The sequence below is a fragment of the Monodelphis domestica genome, chromosome 1 (assembly GCF_027887165.1).
Source record: "Monodelphis domestica isolate mMonDom1 chromosome 1, mMonDom1.pri, whole genome shotgun sequence".
NCBI lineage: Eukaryota > Metazoa > Chordata > Mammalia > Didelphimorphia > Didelphidae > Monodelphis > Monodelphis domestica.
Genome location: NC_077227.1, coordinates 326,672,654 through 326,693,401, shown reverse-complemented (window position 1 = coordinate 326,693,401; position 20,748 = coordinate 326,672,654). Strand labels below are relative to the sequence as shown.

Below are 20,748 nucleotides of genomic sequence, written 5' to 3'. Positions count from 1 at the left end.
AAAGCAGTAAAAATTCAAATATCCTACTTAAAGAAAAATACTTCCTGACATTTTGAAAAATAAACTTACTCTGCAAGAGTTCACTAATTAGGTTCAGCATTTCCTTTGGTGACACTGTTGCTGTTGCGCCAGTGCCTGATTTCTGAGTTTTCACTCGGCTCTTCTTACCCATCTTCTGACTAGTGAAGTGAAAGGGAAATAAATACAAAAAGCAATTATTACCAGTTACTAAGAAACCAAATAAAATAATATAAATATGAGGTGGCAATGTCTTACTCTTAGACTTTAAGAGGACATTAATAGTTATTTCTTACCAAGAAGTTGCCATATCCTGAAGTTTCCTTCCAGAAAAAAGTGTGCAGCAAATGTTAGTATTTTGGATCTCAATGAAAGAAAGACTGCTTTGCACTCTCTGGAAGAAAAGCTCATTACTTTTTCACTTATAACAACTGCAGTTAGGAAAGTTTTACTCTAGAATTAAAAAAAATTAACAAATAAAAAATTTCCACAGGCTACATTTAATAAGTAGGTAGCTATAGAGAGAAAGTGTACCCCAAAGAGCTACAATTAGTAATTGGTGACCCCAGAAAGCAGCAAGAAACATTTTCAAAGATCAACATTTTAAAATAAATTCAGTTGCAGGGAAAAGTCACACTAGAGGCCTATTAAGAAGAAGGGGACTGAGATAGCCCTGTAGAGGAAAGAAAGAGATGCTAGGATCCACAATGAGGTTACTTGGCCAGAGTTGGAACTAGAATTGGAGGAAGAAAAGACAAAGGGTATAGGTCATCTGCTAGTTTCCTGTTTTAACTAATCATTCATGCAAGCTAGGGGCTAAGCACAATCATTACATTGCTGAAGTAGCATAAGTTCTCTATATCCCTCTAAATATCAGTGGCCTGGACAATGCCCTGATCATCTTACCCTAGTTACAGATCTGACTTACATATATACAAAGTAGTCACTTGAGCACAGAAATATTTATTTTATTCTTCATCTAGGTTTAAAGGATTACTTTATTTAGACCCATAAGGAATATCAAAGATTAACTAGTATTAAAAAAAAAGGCAGATTCAAAAACTAGGGAGAAGAAATTGCCTAGGATTGGGGTTTCACAAGATGGAAACAGGTAAATATGAAGGACAAGAAGAATTCAAATATCAATCAAAGCTATATTTAGGTTGGAGTACTGAAAGAATAATAAAGAATTGTAAGACTGAGAATCATGAGAAGGACCAATTGAAGAAACAGTAGATTTGAGAAGAGAGAAAATTGAAAAGTAGAGTAGCTCAGAGTGATGAAGGAGCAGTGGCAAGAGCACCAGATCTGGTATCAGGATATCTAAGTATCAGTTCTGACTTTGATCCTTAGTATCTGGGTAACCTTGGACAACTCCCTTTAATGCTGCAAGGTCTCTATATCCTCACCTATAAAACAAGAAGATTTTGAACTATACATAATCTCTAAAGTCCCATCTATCTCAAAAATCATGATTTTATGATTTCCTTCATTTTACAGATAAGGGAAATTCAATCATATTTCTAGTATAGGGATACAGATACAAAAATGAAACAACACTTACTTCTCAAGAAGCTTACACCTTTTCAGAGGAAACAGTATGGGACCGAATGGCATCAAATAAACTGAAGGCAGAATTTTATAAGGAGAGGGAACATGAGACATCATTGAATCAATAACCCTAATCTAACATGAAAAAATGAAGACCCAGAAAGTGGATGTGATTTACCCAAAGTCATACAGTTGATTTCAATTAAAAGAATTAGACTAGACAGAAAAAGAAAAACTCAAAAGATAAGTATAGGGAGGGGAAAGAAAAAGAAAGAAGGAGCATATGGGTACTGGACCAACCGTTTTCTTGACTGTCACTAATATAATACTCTTTTAATTTTACCAAACCTCTTCTTGATCTGATTCTTTTAGGACTTCAAACATGTAGTTTCATCTTTCATATATAAATGAAATAATTAAAGCAAAACAAACAGTTGAGGGTAAGGTTGAACAAATTCATACAAAATAGTGCTAAAGTAATTCAAGGAATGTAAAGACAGGAGGTAATGCTAGCTTGAGAACTTCATGCAAGAAGTGAACTTGAAGAAAATAAAGGATTTAGATTGATGAAGGGAGAGGACTGATGAAAGCAAAGGAAAGAATAAGTTTAGACAGTAGAAGAGGTGTACAAAGGAAATAGTTGAAGCTAGGATGTCATGTCAAAGAAGAGTGGGAAATATGGCTAACTAAGAAAGGCAGTATTCCCCAATGACTAGCAATGCAAACTCCACTTGAGCAGAGACTTTAGTTAAACTTACAGAAAACTAAAGAAGGGTGAAAATGAAAGTCAATGAGACCTCTCTCCAAAACTAGCATGTTCTCCTTACCCACCCAGCATTAATAAATATTTGCTGAATTGAAGAAAAATCTTAAATCCTAAGCTGGAATTTGATTTGATCTAAGTTACTGACAGTTTTTAGGAGAAGGGGAAAAAAACCAATGTTTTATAAAAGACAACTAATATGAGCTCAGAGTACTTGGGAGGTGCAGTGCATAGACTGACCTACATCTTCCTAAGTTCAAATCTGGCTTCAGATACTTATAAGCTGTATGAACCTGGACAAATCTCTTAACCTATTTGTCTCAGTTCCTCATTTGGAAAATAAACAGGTGAAAGAAATGGCAAACCACACTAGTATCTTTGTCATGAAAACCTCAACTGGGATCATAAAGAGTTAAACATGACTGGAATGACTGAACAAGTACAACAAATCTAAGCCCAAAAGTTACTGTGGTGTAGTGAATGGGAAGTTGCCTCAATAAGAAAGAGGTGGATGTTGGGGACATAGACTGGATCTATGATACTGAACCTCTCAGAATCCCAGGCATTATTCAAAAACTGTAAATAGCAGAACTATTGCTTGACTGCATCAGTGGAGGAAATTTTCTCAATAGGAACTCCCTATACAAAAGAAATAAGGTTGAAAACAAAACAATAATTTTTTTTTAAAATTGAGCACAACATAATGAAGAAATTGGAATGAAACCATCAGTTAAGAGTCTACTGTAGAACTCCAGGAATGACATGATTTACAAAATCCTCTTAACAATTAAGGTTTGGGGATTGTAGAGAGCCAGCCTAATAGAATGAAGTAATGAAGTAACATCACTAGATTGGATACAATGCAAATTCACTAGGCTGGACTAGGCTGGTCACAAGAAGAAAATACCCAAGAGCAAGCCAACCAAATATTTAGGGTATTATAAGTTCAGATGGGTCAGTCACGTGTTAGGGAAGTCCCCCCCCCAAAATGCCCTGAAGATATTCAAACTATGAGGTTTAACTATATAATGATATGCAATCAGATACAGAAGAACTATCTAGTGTATAATAGGTAATTGTGAAGATTCTTTCAAAACTTTGGACCAATCACAAAAAAGAGAAAAAAAGATAAAACCAGAACCTGCAAAATAAAAAAGTACTGTTCAAGACCCTTGATTACTACAAGTGGTCTTTTAAATCACATACACAGATGCACAGAAATATAGATTTAGAGCAGGAAGAAACCTTGAATGGCATCTAATCCCACCCTCTCATCGAGTCTTCTCAGAAGGAAAAACTAAGAATGTTAATAGGTTAAGTAAACTTGCCAAAGGTCTCACAGAAGTCACATTTGAATTCATATCATTTGATTCCAAATCTATGACTTTCCACCACATACTTCCTCTTATTCTGAGAAGTTCAGGGAAAACTTCATAAAGGAGGTGGCAATTTTGTCAAGCCTTGAACCAAGATGAGTATCTTGAGGGGTAAAATTGAAGAAAGAGTAAATTTGCAGTTAGGTGGTGCAGTGGATAAGAGTCTGAGGCCTAGAGTAAGGAACTCATCTTCTTGTGTTCAAATCTAGCCTCAGATACTTACTGGCTTTGGGTCCCTGGGTAAGTCACTTAACCCTGTTCGTCTTAGTTTCCTCATCTGAAAAATGAGCTGGGTAAGGAAATGGCAAACTACTCCAATATCTTTGCTGAGAAAACCCCAAATGGGGTCATGAATTTGTGGATATGACTAAAGTGACTGAAATGCCATATACCAACACACTAATGTGGAAGATCATATGGGACCATATTACCTTAGATATAGAGCTATATATCTCAGCTTTAGAGTGATATACCTCCAAGGACATCTAGTCCAATATCCTCATTTTAGAATAAGCAATTCAGATTGGCTAGAATTTAGGCTATGTAGAGGAGAGTGATATGAAAAAAATAAAAGGGTAATCTGAAGCCAGTTTGTGAAGACCTTAAGAAGCAGGCTGAGGAGTTTTTATTTGATCAGAGAAACAATAGGCAGCTATTGGACAAATCAGACCTTTGGAAGATGACTTTTGTATGGAAGATAACTTGAAGAAAGCTTGAGAAAATGAAAACAAGCTGACCAATTAGTAGGCTGTTAATTCCTACAGAAAAAAAAATGGTAGCTAGAAAGCCCCAAAAGGATTAAAACTGAGGAAGTATTGGTCTTTGAAATTAAAAAGAGGAAGTATAAACACATACATTTAGACAGCTTGAAAATAATTATCAAAAACATACAACTACTTCTCTAAAGCTCCACACAATCAGCTGTTAACTTTACAAAATAAAACAAAACCCCCTGGCCACCTGTCTCCTATAAGTGTAGTATCATCTCAAGCAAGATCCTCTAGGATAGGAACTGTCTTTTTCCTCCTTTTGTATTACTATCCCAGTCACTTAAAAGGGTTTGAAACACAGTAAAGTTGAAAAAAGTTGGACACAACTGAAATGACTGGACAACAAAACACCAAAAAAGTACTTGAATGCTTTTTTTTTATTCATTCATGAAAAACACACACGTATATAAAAACAGTCAAAAATCCCAACATGTATTCTTTCACTAACAAAAAAATACAAAATCTAAAGAGAATAGCTTTATTTGGGATGAAATCATCTGGGATTTTTTTCTTTTTCATTTAGGCCCACTTTATTTCTCCCAGTGACATTTCAACTGCTGAATTTGACATAAAAAGAAAACAAAAAACTAGGCTCAAAATATAGGGAAGTCTAGTTTAAAGAATATATCCACACTCAAAAATATAGTAAAATCAACCACCTTGGCAAAAAGCCCTCAACCAAAACATCAGTGATAGGTTTAACAGATATTTTCCCTTTAGCACTGTTGGCAAGATGTTCTGCTAAGTGAGGCTCTGAACAAATAAAGAGCATCACTTCAATTGTAAGCTATAAAAATAAATCCCCCTCATTAAATAGCCCTGAGGGAAAAATTAAGCTTTTGATATTATTTTATACTCAATCACACTCTAAACATTATCCATCAACTGCTACAAAACTACCTATTTGTATATTGTTGCCTATGATTTAGTATGAGTTGTCTTAATCAGAGAACTTCGTGAATCAATTTATGGAACCATGTAGATATCCAATCTGAGACCATATAACTGTAAAAGTATGTGAAAAGAGACTGTGGGAGGAACTATTAAATGTACTAGGCGGGAAATAATTTGCTTGTACATAGTTATTTGAATGTTATCTTTCCCATTAGACTGTAAGCTCCTTGAAAGAAAAAGGTTATCTTTTTCCTTTCTTTTTATCTCTAAGCACTTAAAGCATAGTGTCTGGCACAGAGCAGGTGTTTTGGTGTTGTTCAGTCGTTTTCAAAGGTGTCCAACTCTTGGTGACCCCATAAAAGGGGTTTTCTTGGCAAGGATTTTAGAGTAGTTTGCCATTTCCCACTCTAGATTATTTTATAGATGAGGAAACTAAGGTAAAGACTTGAGCAGGGGTGCAGTGTATGAGGCTAGATTTGAAGCCAGCAAGATGAGTCTTCCAGACTCCAGACCCAGCACTCTATTCACTGTGCCACCTAAATGTTTAATGACTGACTGACAACTCTGGTCCTGGCTCTCATAAGCTCAAGAAACAGACTAACTGGATTCCAGCCTCTTTTTCTCTTCATTCTATCCAACACAGCTGCCAACAGATTTTAGTATTCCTAGCATACTGGGAAAAGGCCTAGATTTAGAATGACAAGTTAAAAATCCTACTTCCTATACATGATTATCTGTATGACCCTAGTTAACCCTCTTTGGGATTCAGTTTCCTTATTTGTAAAACAAAGATAGTAAACCATATCTAACGGATTCACTATATGACAAAAATTACTAGGAAACTTGGAAAACATTTTGTCAAAAATTAGGATTAGACTAAAATATGGTACCACATGCCATAATAAGTTTGAAATAGATTCAGCCCTAAATATACAATTCTTGAAATATTGTATAAAAGTTGCTTTTTTAAGAATCTTGCTTTTCAGGTAGTCCAGTGATTCTTATATTGTCTCCTTTTTACCTCTTATCCAGATGAATTATTTTTATAATATCAGATGTCTTACATTTTCTTCCATTTGTTTTTCAACCTTTTGATTTGTTCTAATATTTCTTACTATTGGATGAAATCTGTTTTTTTTTTTTCCATTCTAGTTTTGGGGGAATTGATTTCTTAAACAGGAAATTTTTTTTTGTTTTAAATTCTTTATTCTCTTACTAATTCTTTCCTCCAAGGTTTTATCTTTTGCTTGATTTCTCCTAGATATCCATGTAATACCTATGAAAAAACAATCTCTTCCTTAGAGACTCTACTAAAGCAATCTCCTTCTTGAAATCTAAAGATCTGCAACAATTTTTTATTCTGGTTGATATGTTCTTTGACTTACTCATCTCTATAACCTTAGTTCCTGAGTTGCAGCTTTGTACCAGGCACAAGATTTACCCACCTCCCTGCCCCATTTTTGGATAATCAGCTCTGCTTGGTCTTGCCCCAGGTTATCAGGGGTTCCATGCTGACCTACATTCTGGGATTCAGCAACCACCCCCATATTTGAAGCTCAATGCACTGAATTTTCAGGGCCTTCCCTGGTATCTAAGGAAAGAATATTAGATTACTTCAGAGTCCTTGGTCCTGTACTGTCTGTGTCTCCTGTTGTTACCGATTGCTTCCAAGGTCCCTATTTCAAAGGAGCCTTCCACTTTTTTTTTTTGTTCCATTCACTGAGCCTTGCAGGCTACATATATCTTAACTCTGCACTAGAAAATGACCTTCCCCTGCTAATGGCTCTGCAGGTGGAGACTCCCTAAATGCTTATGGATTTCTGACAAATTTTCTCTGCAGTTTTTGGGCTATAAGAAGTCATTCATAGTCTCTCACAAAATTTCTTGATTATTATTGAATCTGGGACAAATTTCAGAATTATGCTAGAACAATATGAGCTCACTGGTCTACTTCCCAGTCAGGCCACCATCTTGGTATAAACTGGGTCTGACTGTCCCCCGAGTACACCTTGCTTACTGTAATCTTTGTTTATAAAATATTCCTTACATAGATGCCCCTCTCTTACCCCTGCCTATTAGAATAATACATCTTTTAAAACCAGACTCTTAAAACCAGTCCTGTATCTTCTATAAAAAAAAATTGTCACCCACACAGAATCTGCCCCCTTCAAAATCCTTCTTAATGCTTACCTATTCTATTGGTATGTATATTTTGTGTTGCTAATGAATTTTGCATATCTACTATAAACTACAAGACTACTACTAAAGCTGAAGGGGAGCAAGAACCTGTGATATCTTTGAAGTATTAAAATAAGCATTCAATTTGTTGAATAAAACCAGTTTCTATGCTTTTCATGTATCCATGAATGTTCTGTCTTATTAATTAGACTTTTGAGCATCTCATAACACAATTACATAGTCCCCTAACTCTTTTTTTCTAGATCCTCCAAGAGTGAAATAGTGTACCTGATTTCCAAAATCCACTACAGCATTTGTCATTTCCTTTTTTCATCTTAGCTAAGCTGAAAGGTGTGAAATGGTATTTCAGAGTTGTTTTGATGTGCATTTCTCTTATTATTAGTCATTTAGAGCATTTTTTCATACGGCTATTGTAGGTGCCATATAAATGTTAGGTAGTATTATAATTGTTGTTGCTGTTGTTTTAATATTTTTGAATTACTAATAACAACTTCCCAATTTTCAAAAGCAAAAATAGGTTGCACTTGAGAATACAAGGCCCACAGCAACTTGATTTTATGTTATTAACCTTCCCAAGGTGGTTGAAAACCAACCAAATTAGGATAAAAATAAGATTTATTCTGCAATTAAAATGGCTCCAACCTAACCTAAACAAGCTATTAATGTCTAAAAGTTAATGAGTAGGAAAAATATAAGCCATCACCATTTCCTATTTAAGTTTAACCAATATAAACCAATCACAATGGGGAGGCCAGAGATTGCCTCTGACAGAGGATGCATGATTTCTTTGACAGATAAGGAGCTAATAGTAGTAGTATCAGTTTAGAACATAAACTCATTGATAAAATCTTGCAGAGGAACATGATAAAAGTTGACAGGCAATATATCTTCTCATAAAAAAACATCAAGGAGCAGTGAAAGAGAATAAAATTTGCAGATGGCTTGGAGAGAGAACTGACCGAGCTAGCTCAACTCCAGGGAGAATTTCAGAAAGAAACATTGAAGGGTAGGAGTTTGGAAGGGGAAGAAATACAAAGAAAAGTAGTCAAAATTTATCCAAAAAATGTTTTCTCCATCACAAAACCCAGGAAACTGCATGAAAAGTAGAAATCCTGTTAAATAGTTTTATTGTTTTTTGTTTTGTTTTGTTGTTTGGGCCTTGTCATTGTGTTTGGGAGGAGTAAGGAAAGGATTTGGAATTGAATCAAAAAAGAAAGTCTCTGTGCTTTAAAAATAAACAAAAATTTAAATTAAAAAATCACATTAAAGAAAGCTATGATGGGAAAAGCATATAGGCCAAACTAAGTATATAATGGAGAGGCCCACTAGAAATAACACAAATTAGGGGGCACGAAAGGATCAGTTTTCAAGATAGAGAGGGATGGATATTGGTGCTTACAAAAAAAATCATTGTTGCTAATAGGAAATGACAAATCAGAAGAGATCTGTGGCTGTTAACCTATAAGATTATTTTAAAATTTCTAATTATAATTTAATACAAGGATTACTTATTTTTGAACAATCTTTGTAAGAACAGTTCACATACTTCTAGGAATCCTTGATGAGAATTGTATAATTGAAAATCTGTTACCCTAAAAAAGAACTGCATATCCTGAGAGCCCACTGAAGCTTTGAGGTTCCTCCTCTCTGATGCAGAATCAGCAGTGATAGTGGTGAGTGGGGATTTTGAAAATGGCCAACCAGCCATGGGGCATGGTTTTTAAATTTTGTATCCTCTTTATTCCTTGATTTCTAATGATCTTTAATAAACCTCCAAACATACAATATTTTTATTAAGATATAATTATAATTTTTACAGAATGTATGGTAGCAAGACAGAAGAGTTTAATTTTTAATTGTGTTCTTGACTTGTATGGTTGACTAAAGAGTAGAGATAGAAAAAGATTTCATTGTGCTCATTTGTTGACTAAAGAAGGTCATTTAATTCAGTGGAGAGTACTACCTTGGAAGTTCTACTGCAGCAGTGTCTCCCATTTCTGTGCTGAAACAAGGCTTTTAGAATAGGAAAGGTTGCAAACACAACAGAGAGATAACTTGGTTTGACAACCTTTTAATTATTATCAGGAAGGTATAGGTTCATTAAAAGTATTTGTTATTGTAATAGAGAATGTCCAGCACTGAGTTCAAATGAAAGAGGGTTATAAAGTTTTAAGGAACTGTATAGTACTTGTAATGATCCCAATCTCTTTCTGGAAGCAAAAAAAAAACATATTTTAAAACATAATATTTTTCTGGTGAGAGGCAATATCATGTAAGTGGGATGGGGGAACTGTTCTCACAATCAGGAAAACCTAAGTTTAAGTCCTGACTTTGATGTATACTAGCTATGTGACCATAGGCAATATTTTATCTTTCTTATCTCCAGGCCTTACCACATTGCCAACAACACAGTAAATTATTACAAAATATTTTTTGGTGGATTGATTCCACTACTAACAATTCATTGGTAGTACATTAAAATACAAGGTGACTAAAAAGTCTTAGGTGAGTTTTAAGCATCAATAGCTTAAAAGTTTTAAAGTTTTTTAAGGTTTAATAGCTTAAACTGCACTAAGTCTTTTAGGACATCTGTAATTTATTAAGCACCCACAGGGCACAGGACAATCTAATGCATTCTAGAAGATACAATAATTTAAGATATATTCCTTAGATTTAATAAATTTATAATTCGAGGAAACAAAATACATTCACACTAAGATAGGAGCTCTCCTTCTAATGTGTTAGACACATGTAAACAATTAGTTACATATAAGGTTTATACAGAGTAGCTAGAAGGTAATCTCATAAGGGAAGGCAGTTTGGGGATGGGAAAGGCTACCGCAGAAGGCTGTATTTGAATTGAGACTTGAAGGAAGCCAAGAAAACAGAAGCAGAGGTAGGGAATTGTGTGCAAGAAAAAGTAAGCAGACTAGTGTAGCTGAGTTGAAGAGTGTGTAGAAAAAAAAGTATTAATAAATTGGAAAGATAGGAAGAGGTTAGGATTTGAAAAACTTTAAAGGCCAAAAAGAAAACTTTTTATGTAAGGAACCTTTGCAATACTTTGTTGAAGAGGAGTTCTTAATAAAAATTGACTAACCTCTGTCCCATTTTATACTCTATTACTTAAAATAGTAGTTTAAATACAATCTTTAGTTCCAATTTAGAGCTTCAAGGGGTCAGGTAGGTCCTCTGACCCCTATGGTAGCAAGTTAGGATTTGTAGATCTTTGATTACATGGATATAATTATTTCTGCCAGTGAAATCCATCTACACCTGATCCCAGGTAATTCCTGTCTGTTTTCCTATAGGGCAGGCAGGGGGCTCCTCAACATGTTGGGAACTATGCTCTTGATCCTATTCTCTCCAGAAGGTACATCTTCAACCATTATCTTTCTCTTCAATATTTCTTCCCTACAGGCACCAATAAACATACCTATATCTATCTGACCCATCCTTTAAAACAAAACACTTTACTTGATATCCTGCCATTCACTTAAGAAATTCTCTTAATATTATTTCTTCTTCTCACTGACAATCCCCTGCAACATAGTTTCAAGTGCCAAAACTCAACTCATGGCACAAGTTCTCTATAGTTACCAGTGATGTCTTAAGCACTAAATCCAATCTCCTTTTCTTAGTCCTCATTCTCCTTGCTTTTTACATATCTCCTGATATTGCTGACCACCCCAAACTGAACACTCTCTAATCCCTTGATTTCTGTGGCATTGTTTTCTTGGTTCTCTTCCATCTGTCTTGTCACTCCAAATTTATTTGCTTTGCTATATCGTCCTCTTCTTCTACACACTAAGAGAAGGATTCCCCCAAAGAGTTTGTTCTCGACCTTCCTCTTTTCTCAATCTATACTCTCTCCAAAGACCTAAGCCATTCCCATGGATTCAATTCATCTCTATGCAGACGACACTCAGACAATCAATAAATGTTTATCAAATGGCTACAAAGTGACAGGCACCATATTAAAGCTATTCTTTCTTTGGGTAATATTTTTTATGCTATGTCATTGACGGTTAAGTTGAAACCTGTTTATGAGGAATAAAGAAAAAGTATAAAACACTAAAAATATTATTTTAAAAGAGTTTAAGAGTAGCTAGATTATACAGCAGATAGAGCCCCAGGACTAGAATTGGGAAGTACTGATGATCTCAGATATTTTCTAGTTATATGACCCTGGACAAGTCACTTAACCCCGATTGTTGATACTAAAACAGAAGATACAAAAAAAATTTTTCAAGGAGCTTAGACTCAAAAAGACAAAAAAAAATGTAAAAGACAAAAAGCAATATTTAAATAACAAGTAAAATGTCTTAAGGCAGTGCCTACTTGATAAGTTATATAAAGAAACTAACATTTCAGTTGAGAAAAAAGAAAGAGGAAGACATTTACTTTATATCTAAAAAATTTTTCCCCAATATTAAGGCAATAGAGACCAATAACATTTACAGTGTCCTTGGCTCTAGCACTCAAAACATGATAAATTATTTCAATTCTATTGAAATAAGACTCATTCTATATCCAAGACAAGCAATAGAACTAATATGAACAAATGGTGACATGCTTAATTTAAATTATATAGTAATGACTAGGTATCACCTCTGAAAAACAGTAACTTCTAACTAATGCAGTGGATCCCTTTATAGAATCTACATTGAGAAAATGAACATCTAAAACCCTCCAGCTATAATCAAAGATAAAGAACATTTGGAGAAAGCCATTTCCTTTTAAAAAAATTTTCATTTTTTAAATTATAAGTAACTTGCCCAGGGTCACAAAGCTGGGAAGTATCTGAGATCAGATTCAAATCTAGGACCTCCCATCTCTAGGCCTGGCTCTCAAACCACTGAGCAACCCAGCTGCCCCTAAAAATCCTGGGGTTTAGTAGTATATTTTAGTTCATACATTAAATAGAATAATGATGCACTGCAGCTGCACATTACTAACAAAATAAAAAGGATATGCTTTGGTATTTTTCCTGATTTTTTCCCCCTAGAAAATGTTACTATCAACTAAACACAAATAGAAATTTTTGTTCACATTTATTTGGTGCTTTATCCAGGAAATCTTAATTAAAAAATAAATAAATAAAAGGATCTGTTTTTTGGTATAGCCCTACTCTTACCCAATTTTACAGATGATTTAGCTACAGAATAGGATAATGCTATGGTTTCTTCATATCTCAGGCAACCCAGTTATAAAATTTATTTGAAGCAATTTTGGAAGCCTGCTAAAATCTTTTGTTTAGAAAGAATAGGAAGTTTTCACCCAATCTCACTAAAAGGTAAAATATGAAGTACTTCATTGGGCTCTGGTGTCACATTACTTTTTGTGTTAAATATACAAATTATATAAAAATGGAATAAGGCAAATCAAATAATTTCTAAACTTAAGTCAACAGTGATCATACTATACTGTATACTTTTCTTGCCCACAAAACCATGTCACAGACACAAGTTAAATGTATTTAAGAAAGAATATTTTTTCTAGATATGTTAAATACTCAGGATTGAACACAAAGTTAAAAGTAAATTAAAATTTGACTCCATACATAAAAAGATCTATTTTGACTTGAATTTATATTTTTATGTATTCACTTGTAAAAAAGAATATTAGTTCCTTGAGGGTAAAAATCCTGTTTTTATTTTGTCTCTGTGCCCCCCCCCCATTACACCTTCTTGCAAATAGCAGATATTTAATAAATGCTTTTTAAAAAATTGAGCTGAAATAAACTCCATATAGCTAGCCTTGCTTTATGCAAAAAAAGTTTTCCTTCACTCTTAACTTACCTCATAATTTATGACATATTTTACATACAATTTCTAATTAACTTTCAATTCTATTAGCAGTGATGATGAACCTTTTAGAGATGGAGTGCTTGGCCACCCCCTCCCCCAGACTAAGTGCTATGCCCACCTGCCGAGTGCCATGCCCCTCCCCACACCAAGTGCTGGGTTCACCCTGCAACTTCCCTTTACCTCTCACAGAGGAGGGAGGAAGCACTTATATTGGGCTGCTGGGCAGAGGGGCGGGTCATGTGAGAAATATCCTCTTTGGGGATGAAGAGGGAGAAGAGTGTGGCCTGAGTGCTCTGCTATTCTCCAGCTCTACTGCCTGTGAGCTGCCCACCTTACCTCCTGTGTGCTCCCATTAGGCTGCTGGGCAGGGGAAAGGGGTGAAAAAATGTCATGGGGGAGGGGAGCAGCTCTGCTAGAGTCTTTCTGCCTATCTAGTAACAAACTGGGTGGGGAAGGGGGTGGCTCGGACCCACAGAGAGTACTCTGCATGCCATAAGTTCACCATCACTGTTCTAGAGTAAAAAACTAGGTACTCCATTATATCTAATTTTTTTTATCTTTTCAACTGCCTAGCAAGGTACTCTTCACATATCAGATTCTTAAATTATATTAAAGACAATTGTTTGAAGCTCATAACTTCTCCTGTCAAGTAATCTATAAGCTATAAAGAAACTTTTAAATGTACTTGGCAAACTAATTTAAAAAGAAACTTGCAGACTTCCTTTTTTGGTAAAACAAAGAACCATCTGATTACTTCCTGATTTAAATGATTTTAAAATTGAATTTTCTTATGTTTGAGTGTGCACCTATAATCCTTCTTCCAAGAAGTAAATCTCAAAGCAGAAGTTTCGCCAAAGCAAATGTTCACTATCAACCGTCTAGGAGAAAATCTAGTTCAATTTACCACCTTAAAATCAAGAATTTATCTCTTCAGTAAAATTGATATATATCATCCATAGTGCCAGACACTATTCTTATAAAGCAGTTCTAATTAAAATGTCAAAGGATCACAGAATTCACAGTTAGAAGCAATCTTAGAAATTATCTAGTTCAACTCCATCACTTCAAACAATGAAACTAAAGCTCATACTCCATGTTACACAGGTATTAAGGAGGAAAGTCTGGATGCTAAATCCAAATTCAACTTTCTTTCTATTGGATTGCCTTTCTTTAAGATATAATGCTATCACCAACCTGTCTTCAGGAAACAAATTGCTTTCAATATTTTTATATTTTTCTGATTTAGATATGAAACTCTGATTTGACTAAACATTGAGAACATATCATAACTGCTCATCAACATCCTCAGAGAAGACTAAGCATTCACAATATGGTTGGTCCCAGAGTAAGAAAAAGTCTTTTACTGCCTAATGTTCCATCAAGTCCCAGAATTATATTTTTTTTGTCCTTGTAATGTTATATAGTCAGTCATTATATCTGCTAAACAATTCATTTTATTTAAAAAATTAGGGAAGGACAGCAAAGTATTAATATTCCTATCATACTTTACAAACTCCTAGAATCTAGGACCGAGATTAAGGCAAGGTACTAAAGAGAACTAGAAGAAAAACTGTATATATTTGACAATTAAATGTAGAATGAATGCTCTTAGACCTTCCCTAAGAATCTTCCTCATGTTTTCTAATCCACTTGTATCCCACATACCTGTACAAAGAACCAAGTTAAGTATATAGATTCTGAATATCCATTGATCTAAAGTAGCTTATCTACGGCATTTTGGTCAGTCATCGCTAACCACACTCTACTCGCTAGTGATTTGAGTTTAGAACCTGAATGGTTATAAGGACTCTGGTAGGATTGTAGGTATTTCCAACAAATCAGAAAAGTAGATAATGCCCTAATATTTACATAGCTTTCTGAGTTAAGGATCAGAATCTGAAGAGAAATGGACACAGAAGATAAATGGAGTCTCCATTACTTTATTCTAATCAATGAGAGAGAGTGGAGGTCTTGGCTACTTTGGTCATGTTCTTTTCTTCTTTTCTCCTAGAAGGAAAGCCAAAAAGCCGCTCCATATTAATTACAACACTCTTCAAGAAATGATACAATGTTCCAACCACATACTAATTCCTAACATATAACAACATGCACTATACTTTTATTAGCTTTTCATATATAACAGTCATGTTGGGGCATTAGCACTGGATCTCAGGTCAGGCAGTAAATAATGAAATCAATGATATATTCCCATACTCCTATATGGGCATGCTGTGTCATCTTGGACAAAGTATCTAATCTCTCTCTAAATCTTAACAAAATTGGTTTCTCTCTCCATGATTTAGATACATTAAATGTTTTAAGCTTTATCAGTACAAGTTTTCTCAGGCTTTAGGGGAAACAGCGGATTCTACAATCAATGTACACAAGTAGTACAAAGCATGACTTTCTCTCAAATATCCCAGAGATGATGACTGTAGGACAATGTGTCCTTTTGGCCACTGAAAGCTGATTACTCACACAACTGATAAAGTGTTAACTCTGCCTATAAAAGTCTACAATAATGGCAAAAGCAATGGTCATTTGTACTATTGAGTGGCATCTCATCTAGGCTCAGCACAATCTCAGGGTAACCCTGTCTGTCCTCCTAACAAAACAAAACAGTTTAAAAATCTTTAAGTTGCCTAATTCAGGTAGAAATAAGGCCAATCAACCTCATTTATATATATATATATATATATATATATATATATATATATATATATATAAAATCCCCCTTTTAAAAGAAAACCAAGAAACAAAGTCAGACTGGATAGTAGATAGAAGTATAATGAATCATTTAGTTCTGCACTGACTCCTCCAGTGATATGGCAGAGAAAAAATCTTCAAGATCTGAATGAATTGTCTACTCCCTAGTCCAACTAGTTATGTCCTATCTCTTCTGGGTTCCAGCACTTAAGTGGCCTATGAAGACATAGTTGAATTAGACCTCTGGGCAAAAGCATTCAAAGAGTCACAATCTTTCTGCCCACTTTTCCTTAAGCTGAAATATCCCAAGCTGCAACTTCTATCCATTGGTCCTAGTTTTCTTTTCCAGAGCAATATTCCCCATAAGTGACCTTTCAGATATCTGTTGAGGTAGTATATCATTATCTCTTTGGGAAAAGAGATTTTCACTTTTTATTTATATATTCAGCTCTGAGAATACTACCTAGCACACAACTGGTACTTGAATGCTTACTGAATGATCATGTTCCTCCTCCTTACTTCAGACCAAACAATCTGGTTTCCTTCAATCATTCCTCATAATCAGGGTTTCAAGATTCAGAATATCAATGTTTCCTAAGAAGTATTGCTTCCTTGGGGGCAGCTGGTTAGCTCAGTGGATTGAAAGCCAGGCCTAGAGACAGGAGATTCTAGGTTCAAAGCTGGCCTCAAACACTTCCTAGCTGTGTGACCCTGGGCAAGTCATCTAACCCCCATTGCCTAGCTCTTAGAACTCTTCTGCCCTGGAACCAATACATAGCATTGATTCTAAGATGGAAGATAAGGGTTTAAAAAAAAAGAATGGCTTCCAGAACTGGTTTGAACAGGGCAGAGGATAAGGAGCTAATTATTATTCTTCAACTGGTCATTATATTTCTATAAATTCAGACAATTTACATTATCTTTTTTTATTGAGTTCACAGATTTATTATTTCTAAGTTTAAAAAAAATTAAGTTTCAATATTTGCTACTCCTCTAAGTTTACTATTTTGTAAAATATACCTTCCTACTTCTCCATCAAATATGTTGATGAACACAACTAATAGAGGCAAGTGGACTAAATACACAGTCCTATGCTAACCCTACCATAGACTTTTCTTCACAGTGACAATATATTTATCAAGTCTCTTTGGAAGCATTTGTAGATAAATCCTACTAATAAAAAGAGGGGGAGGAAGACTCTTTGGATGCAATTATTCAGTTCTCTAGGAATCTATTGAACCATAATTTTATTCAGTCCATTATATTTAGTACATGAACTAAACAGGTTTGAGATAGTCAATACTTATTACACATTCTGTTGCTGCTATACTGCAGAATATTCAAATGTTCAAGCCAATGGAAGAATTCCACTAAGTCACCCCTTTTTCCCCTTTGTTGGCTTCACAGAGCTCACACAGGTAAAGAGCAGAACATATTATAATACGGTTATTAGGATTTATAAATACGACATGGATCACATAAATGAAAAGGTAAAGGTGTAGTGTTTAAAAAGTCAAATCAAAAGTTACTATGGAAATTGCAACCAAGTCAAAGGAAAAGCACATTAGGTATACAAATGGACAAATTCCCAACAATGCCCTACATATAAAAGAATGGTGTGAAATCTCTTCCTGAAAATGTTTGATATGAAAAAGATGTGGGTTGGTCATATAGTTAAGGTGAAGAGAACAGAAATCTTAGTACTACACTAGTATTCACAAATTATAAAGTTTGAGACTTCAAGTAAATACTTAAAACACAGGAAAAAGGTGAATTTCCAGTTTTATCTAGGAATTTACAAATGACAAGGGTTTGGAAAAGACTTTAGAGATCATCTAGCTCAGCCTGGAGCATTTTATTCTTGAAGAAACTGTGACACCCTGAGAGGTAAAATAACTTGGAATCAGCTAAAATTGTTCCTTTCAATTTTCCATTCTGAAAATTACTACCCAAAAACTGTTGTACGATTTCACCTTTGCAGTATCTCTAGAATACAATCCCTTTTCTCCTCTGATTCAGTTGCCACCCTCATACAAGCTCTCATCACTAGTGGGTCTACCTGACCTAAGTCTTCCCTTAAATTCATTCTCCATTCAGCTGCTAAGGTGAATTTCCTACAGTGCAGGTACAACTATTTCACCCCCAGACACAATAAATTCCAGTTGCTCCCTCCTATCTCTTCCAGGATCAAATACAAAATCCTGTTTGGCTTTCAAAGCCCTTCATAATCTAGTACCCCATCATTTTTCCAATCTTCTTAAACCTTATACTCCATGATGTATGTACTCTGATCCAATGACACTAGCCTTCTTGTTCCAAGAACAAGACACTTCAATCTCTTGGTTCCTGACATTTTCTCTAGCTGTCTCCTATGTCTGAATATATCCTCCTCCTCATTTCTATCTCCTGGCTTCCTTCAGGTCCCAACTAAAATTCCACCATCTACAGAAAGTCTTTTCAAATCTCTCTTAAGTCTAGTGCCTTTTCTCTGTAAATCACTCCCCATTTAACCAACAAATAGTTTATTTGTGCTTATTTGTTTGCTTGTTGTCTCTACCTGAGGGAAAAAACCTTTTGCCTTTGCATTCCCAGAACTTCTCAAGAGTACCTGGCATAGAGTAGGTACTTAATAAATTCTTAATGACTGGCTCTTTTTATTGAGAAAATATTTTAAAACTATAATCCTATAGTCTTTGGTTTATTAGTTCCAGGGGATATTAAAATCCTCAATTAATATTGTATCATAAAATTATTTAACTATGCTGAAGACTCAAATTTCAAACAGTGATTAGAAAGAGAGAAAAATAAAGGTGACAGGCCTAGAGTGTTCTCTCTTTAATTAGAGAAGCTTAAAGTACATAAATCCAGTCTTTATATAATTTTCTAAAGCAGGAGAAACTGACAATTCTCCCAAAGTTACTAGTTCCTTGCTGGTTTTACAAATGTTCCCTACACATACATAATTTCATGATTTTTGAAGTAGAAACTTCTACTCTCAAGGCAACTAAGTTGCACAGTAGTGTGCTAAACTTAGAATCAGAAGATTCAAGTTTTAATCTTGCTAATGAAGTGACTGTCACTCTGTCTGAATTTCCACATTAGTACAATGGATCACAGTTAGATGTAAAGAGCTTTCCTAACCATAAAGTACTAAATAAATGCCATTATTGTCATTGTTATTACTATTACGATATTTATGTCTTTCTTTCATCCTAGATCAGTGGTTCTTAAGTGTGGCCTGGGAACTTCTAGGGATCTCTGAGACCCTCTCAGGGAGTCCAAAAGGTCAAAGCTATTTTCACAATAATACTAAGATTATAATTGCTAATATAGTAAGTTTTGGTAGCTATAATCAAGGGTATACTGAATCTAATTGCCAATTGTTAAATTTTCACCTTAGAAATAGACAAACATCTATTAGTGATGGAGAAATTATTAATATAGCTTAAACTTAAGTGTGTATATGTACTTCACCCAACCCAGAGCCAGTTAAATATTTCTCTGAATATAATCCACATTGCTTTTTTTTTTTTAAGTTCATTGGGTAGGGAGAGTCAGGGATCCTTATTTACTTTTAAGAGTGCAAAGAGATACTGAGACAAAAAAAAAAACTGAGAAGCACTAACCTAGATCAACTGGATAACTAAAGGAATCACAAGTATAATAATAAACTCACACTTATATAATGCTTTAAATTTTACCAAGTATTTTCCTTAGAACAAGCCTGTGATGTGGAAGAATTCATCTAATTTTACTGAAGAATTTTATTGAGGAAATTGAAGCCAAGAAAAATTTACCTATAGTCACAGTTAAATGTAACAACTACATGTCTCCAAAATCTAATGTCAAGACTCTTTTTACTACACCAAATTTCTAACACATATTTTCCCACAAAATAGAAGTATGATCTGACTAACCAAATATCTTTTCATGTAGAATACTGGAAGGTTTAATAGAAGACAATTATCTTTAAATATAGTAGAGTCTTTTCGGTCAATTTTCTTTCAGAACTTTTAGGGGACAAAGACAAAAAAAAATCCTGGTTGCTTTGAATTTGGATTGTATATTAGGAAAAAATTTTTTCCTGTCATTATTAACTAAGTTTTTCAGTTTTTCCGTATTTTTTTGGTGCATTTTACATCTTTGTGTCAAAGAATAATATAGAAAATTAGTTCACAGAGATCCTTTCAAATAATAAGCCATAGTGCTCTGTACTTAGTAGGCAAATAAATGTTTCTTGAATTAAACATACTTATTCTACATCTAGAAATGCTGCAAAAAAGTAAAATCTAAGTATAACTTTAAAAATATAAAATCAAAGTATCCTTGATTTAGAACTCTCATTTACTCTCAAGTAATATGTTCCTTCAAAATTAAGTATAAATGAGCATAAACTCATTTTAAAAACAAAAAGGTAATAATGTCAGGAAAGCAGGGCCAAAAAAAATACTAATTTTTTCTTCTATGTGGGGCTTACTAAGTACAAAGGGAAGATGAATTTTAACAAGGTTTTCAAAATTCATTTATTATGAAAACAAAACTGTTGCTAACTTTTCTACTAAAGAAACACAGAAATACTAAATAGTGACAGAGATAGGGATTAGACATGTGATTTCTTTTGGTATAGGTAAGGAAATTCCCACTATCAATGTAGGGAGCATCTT

General features: G+C 34.5%; 1 protein-coding gene across 4 annotated transcripts in view; it reads right to left on the bottom strand.

The window, feature by feature from the left end:
* Positions 1-20,748, bottom strand: part of SETD3 (SET domain containing 3, actin N3(tau)-histidine methyltransferase) — a 110,003-nt gene that overhangs the window by 84,596 nt on the left and 4,659 nt on the right. For 2 of the 4 annotated variants that reach the window (XM_007473604.3, XM_007473603.3), the window contains exons 2-3: positions 315-341; positions 70-179 (exon numbers count right to left, since the gene is read on the bottom strand). In XM_007473604.3, the coding sequence (XP_007473666.1) occupies positions 70-179; positions 315-328 (124 nt within the window). In that variant the 5' untranslated portion in view covers positions 329-341. Of the gene's footprint in view, positions 1-69; positions 180-314; positions 16,028-20,748 lie in introns of those variants that run through there. The other 2 variants (XM_056811298.1, XM_001367773.5) reach the window with 2 other exon arrangements.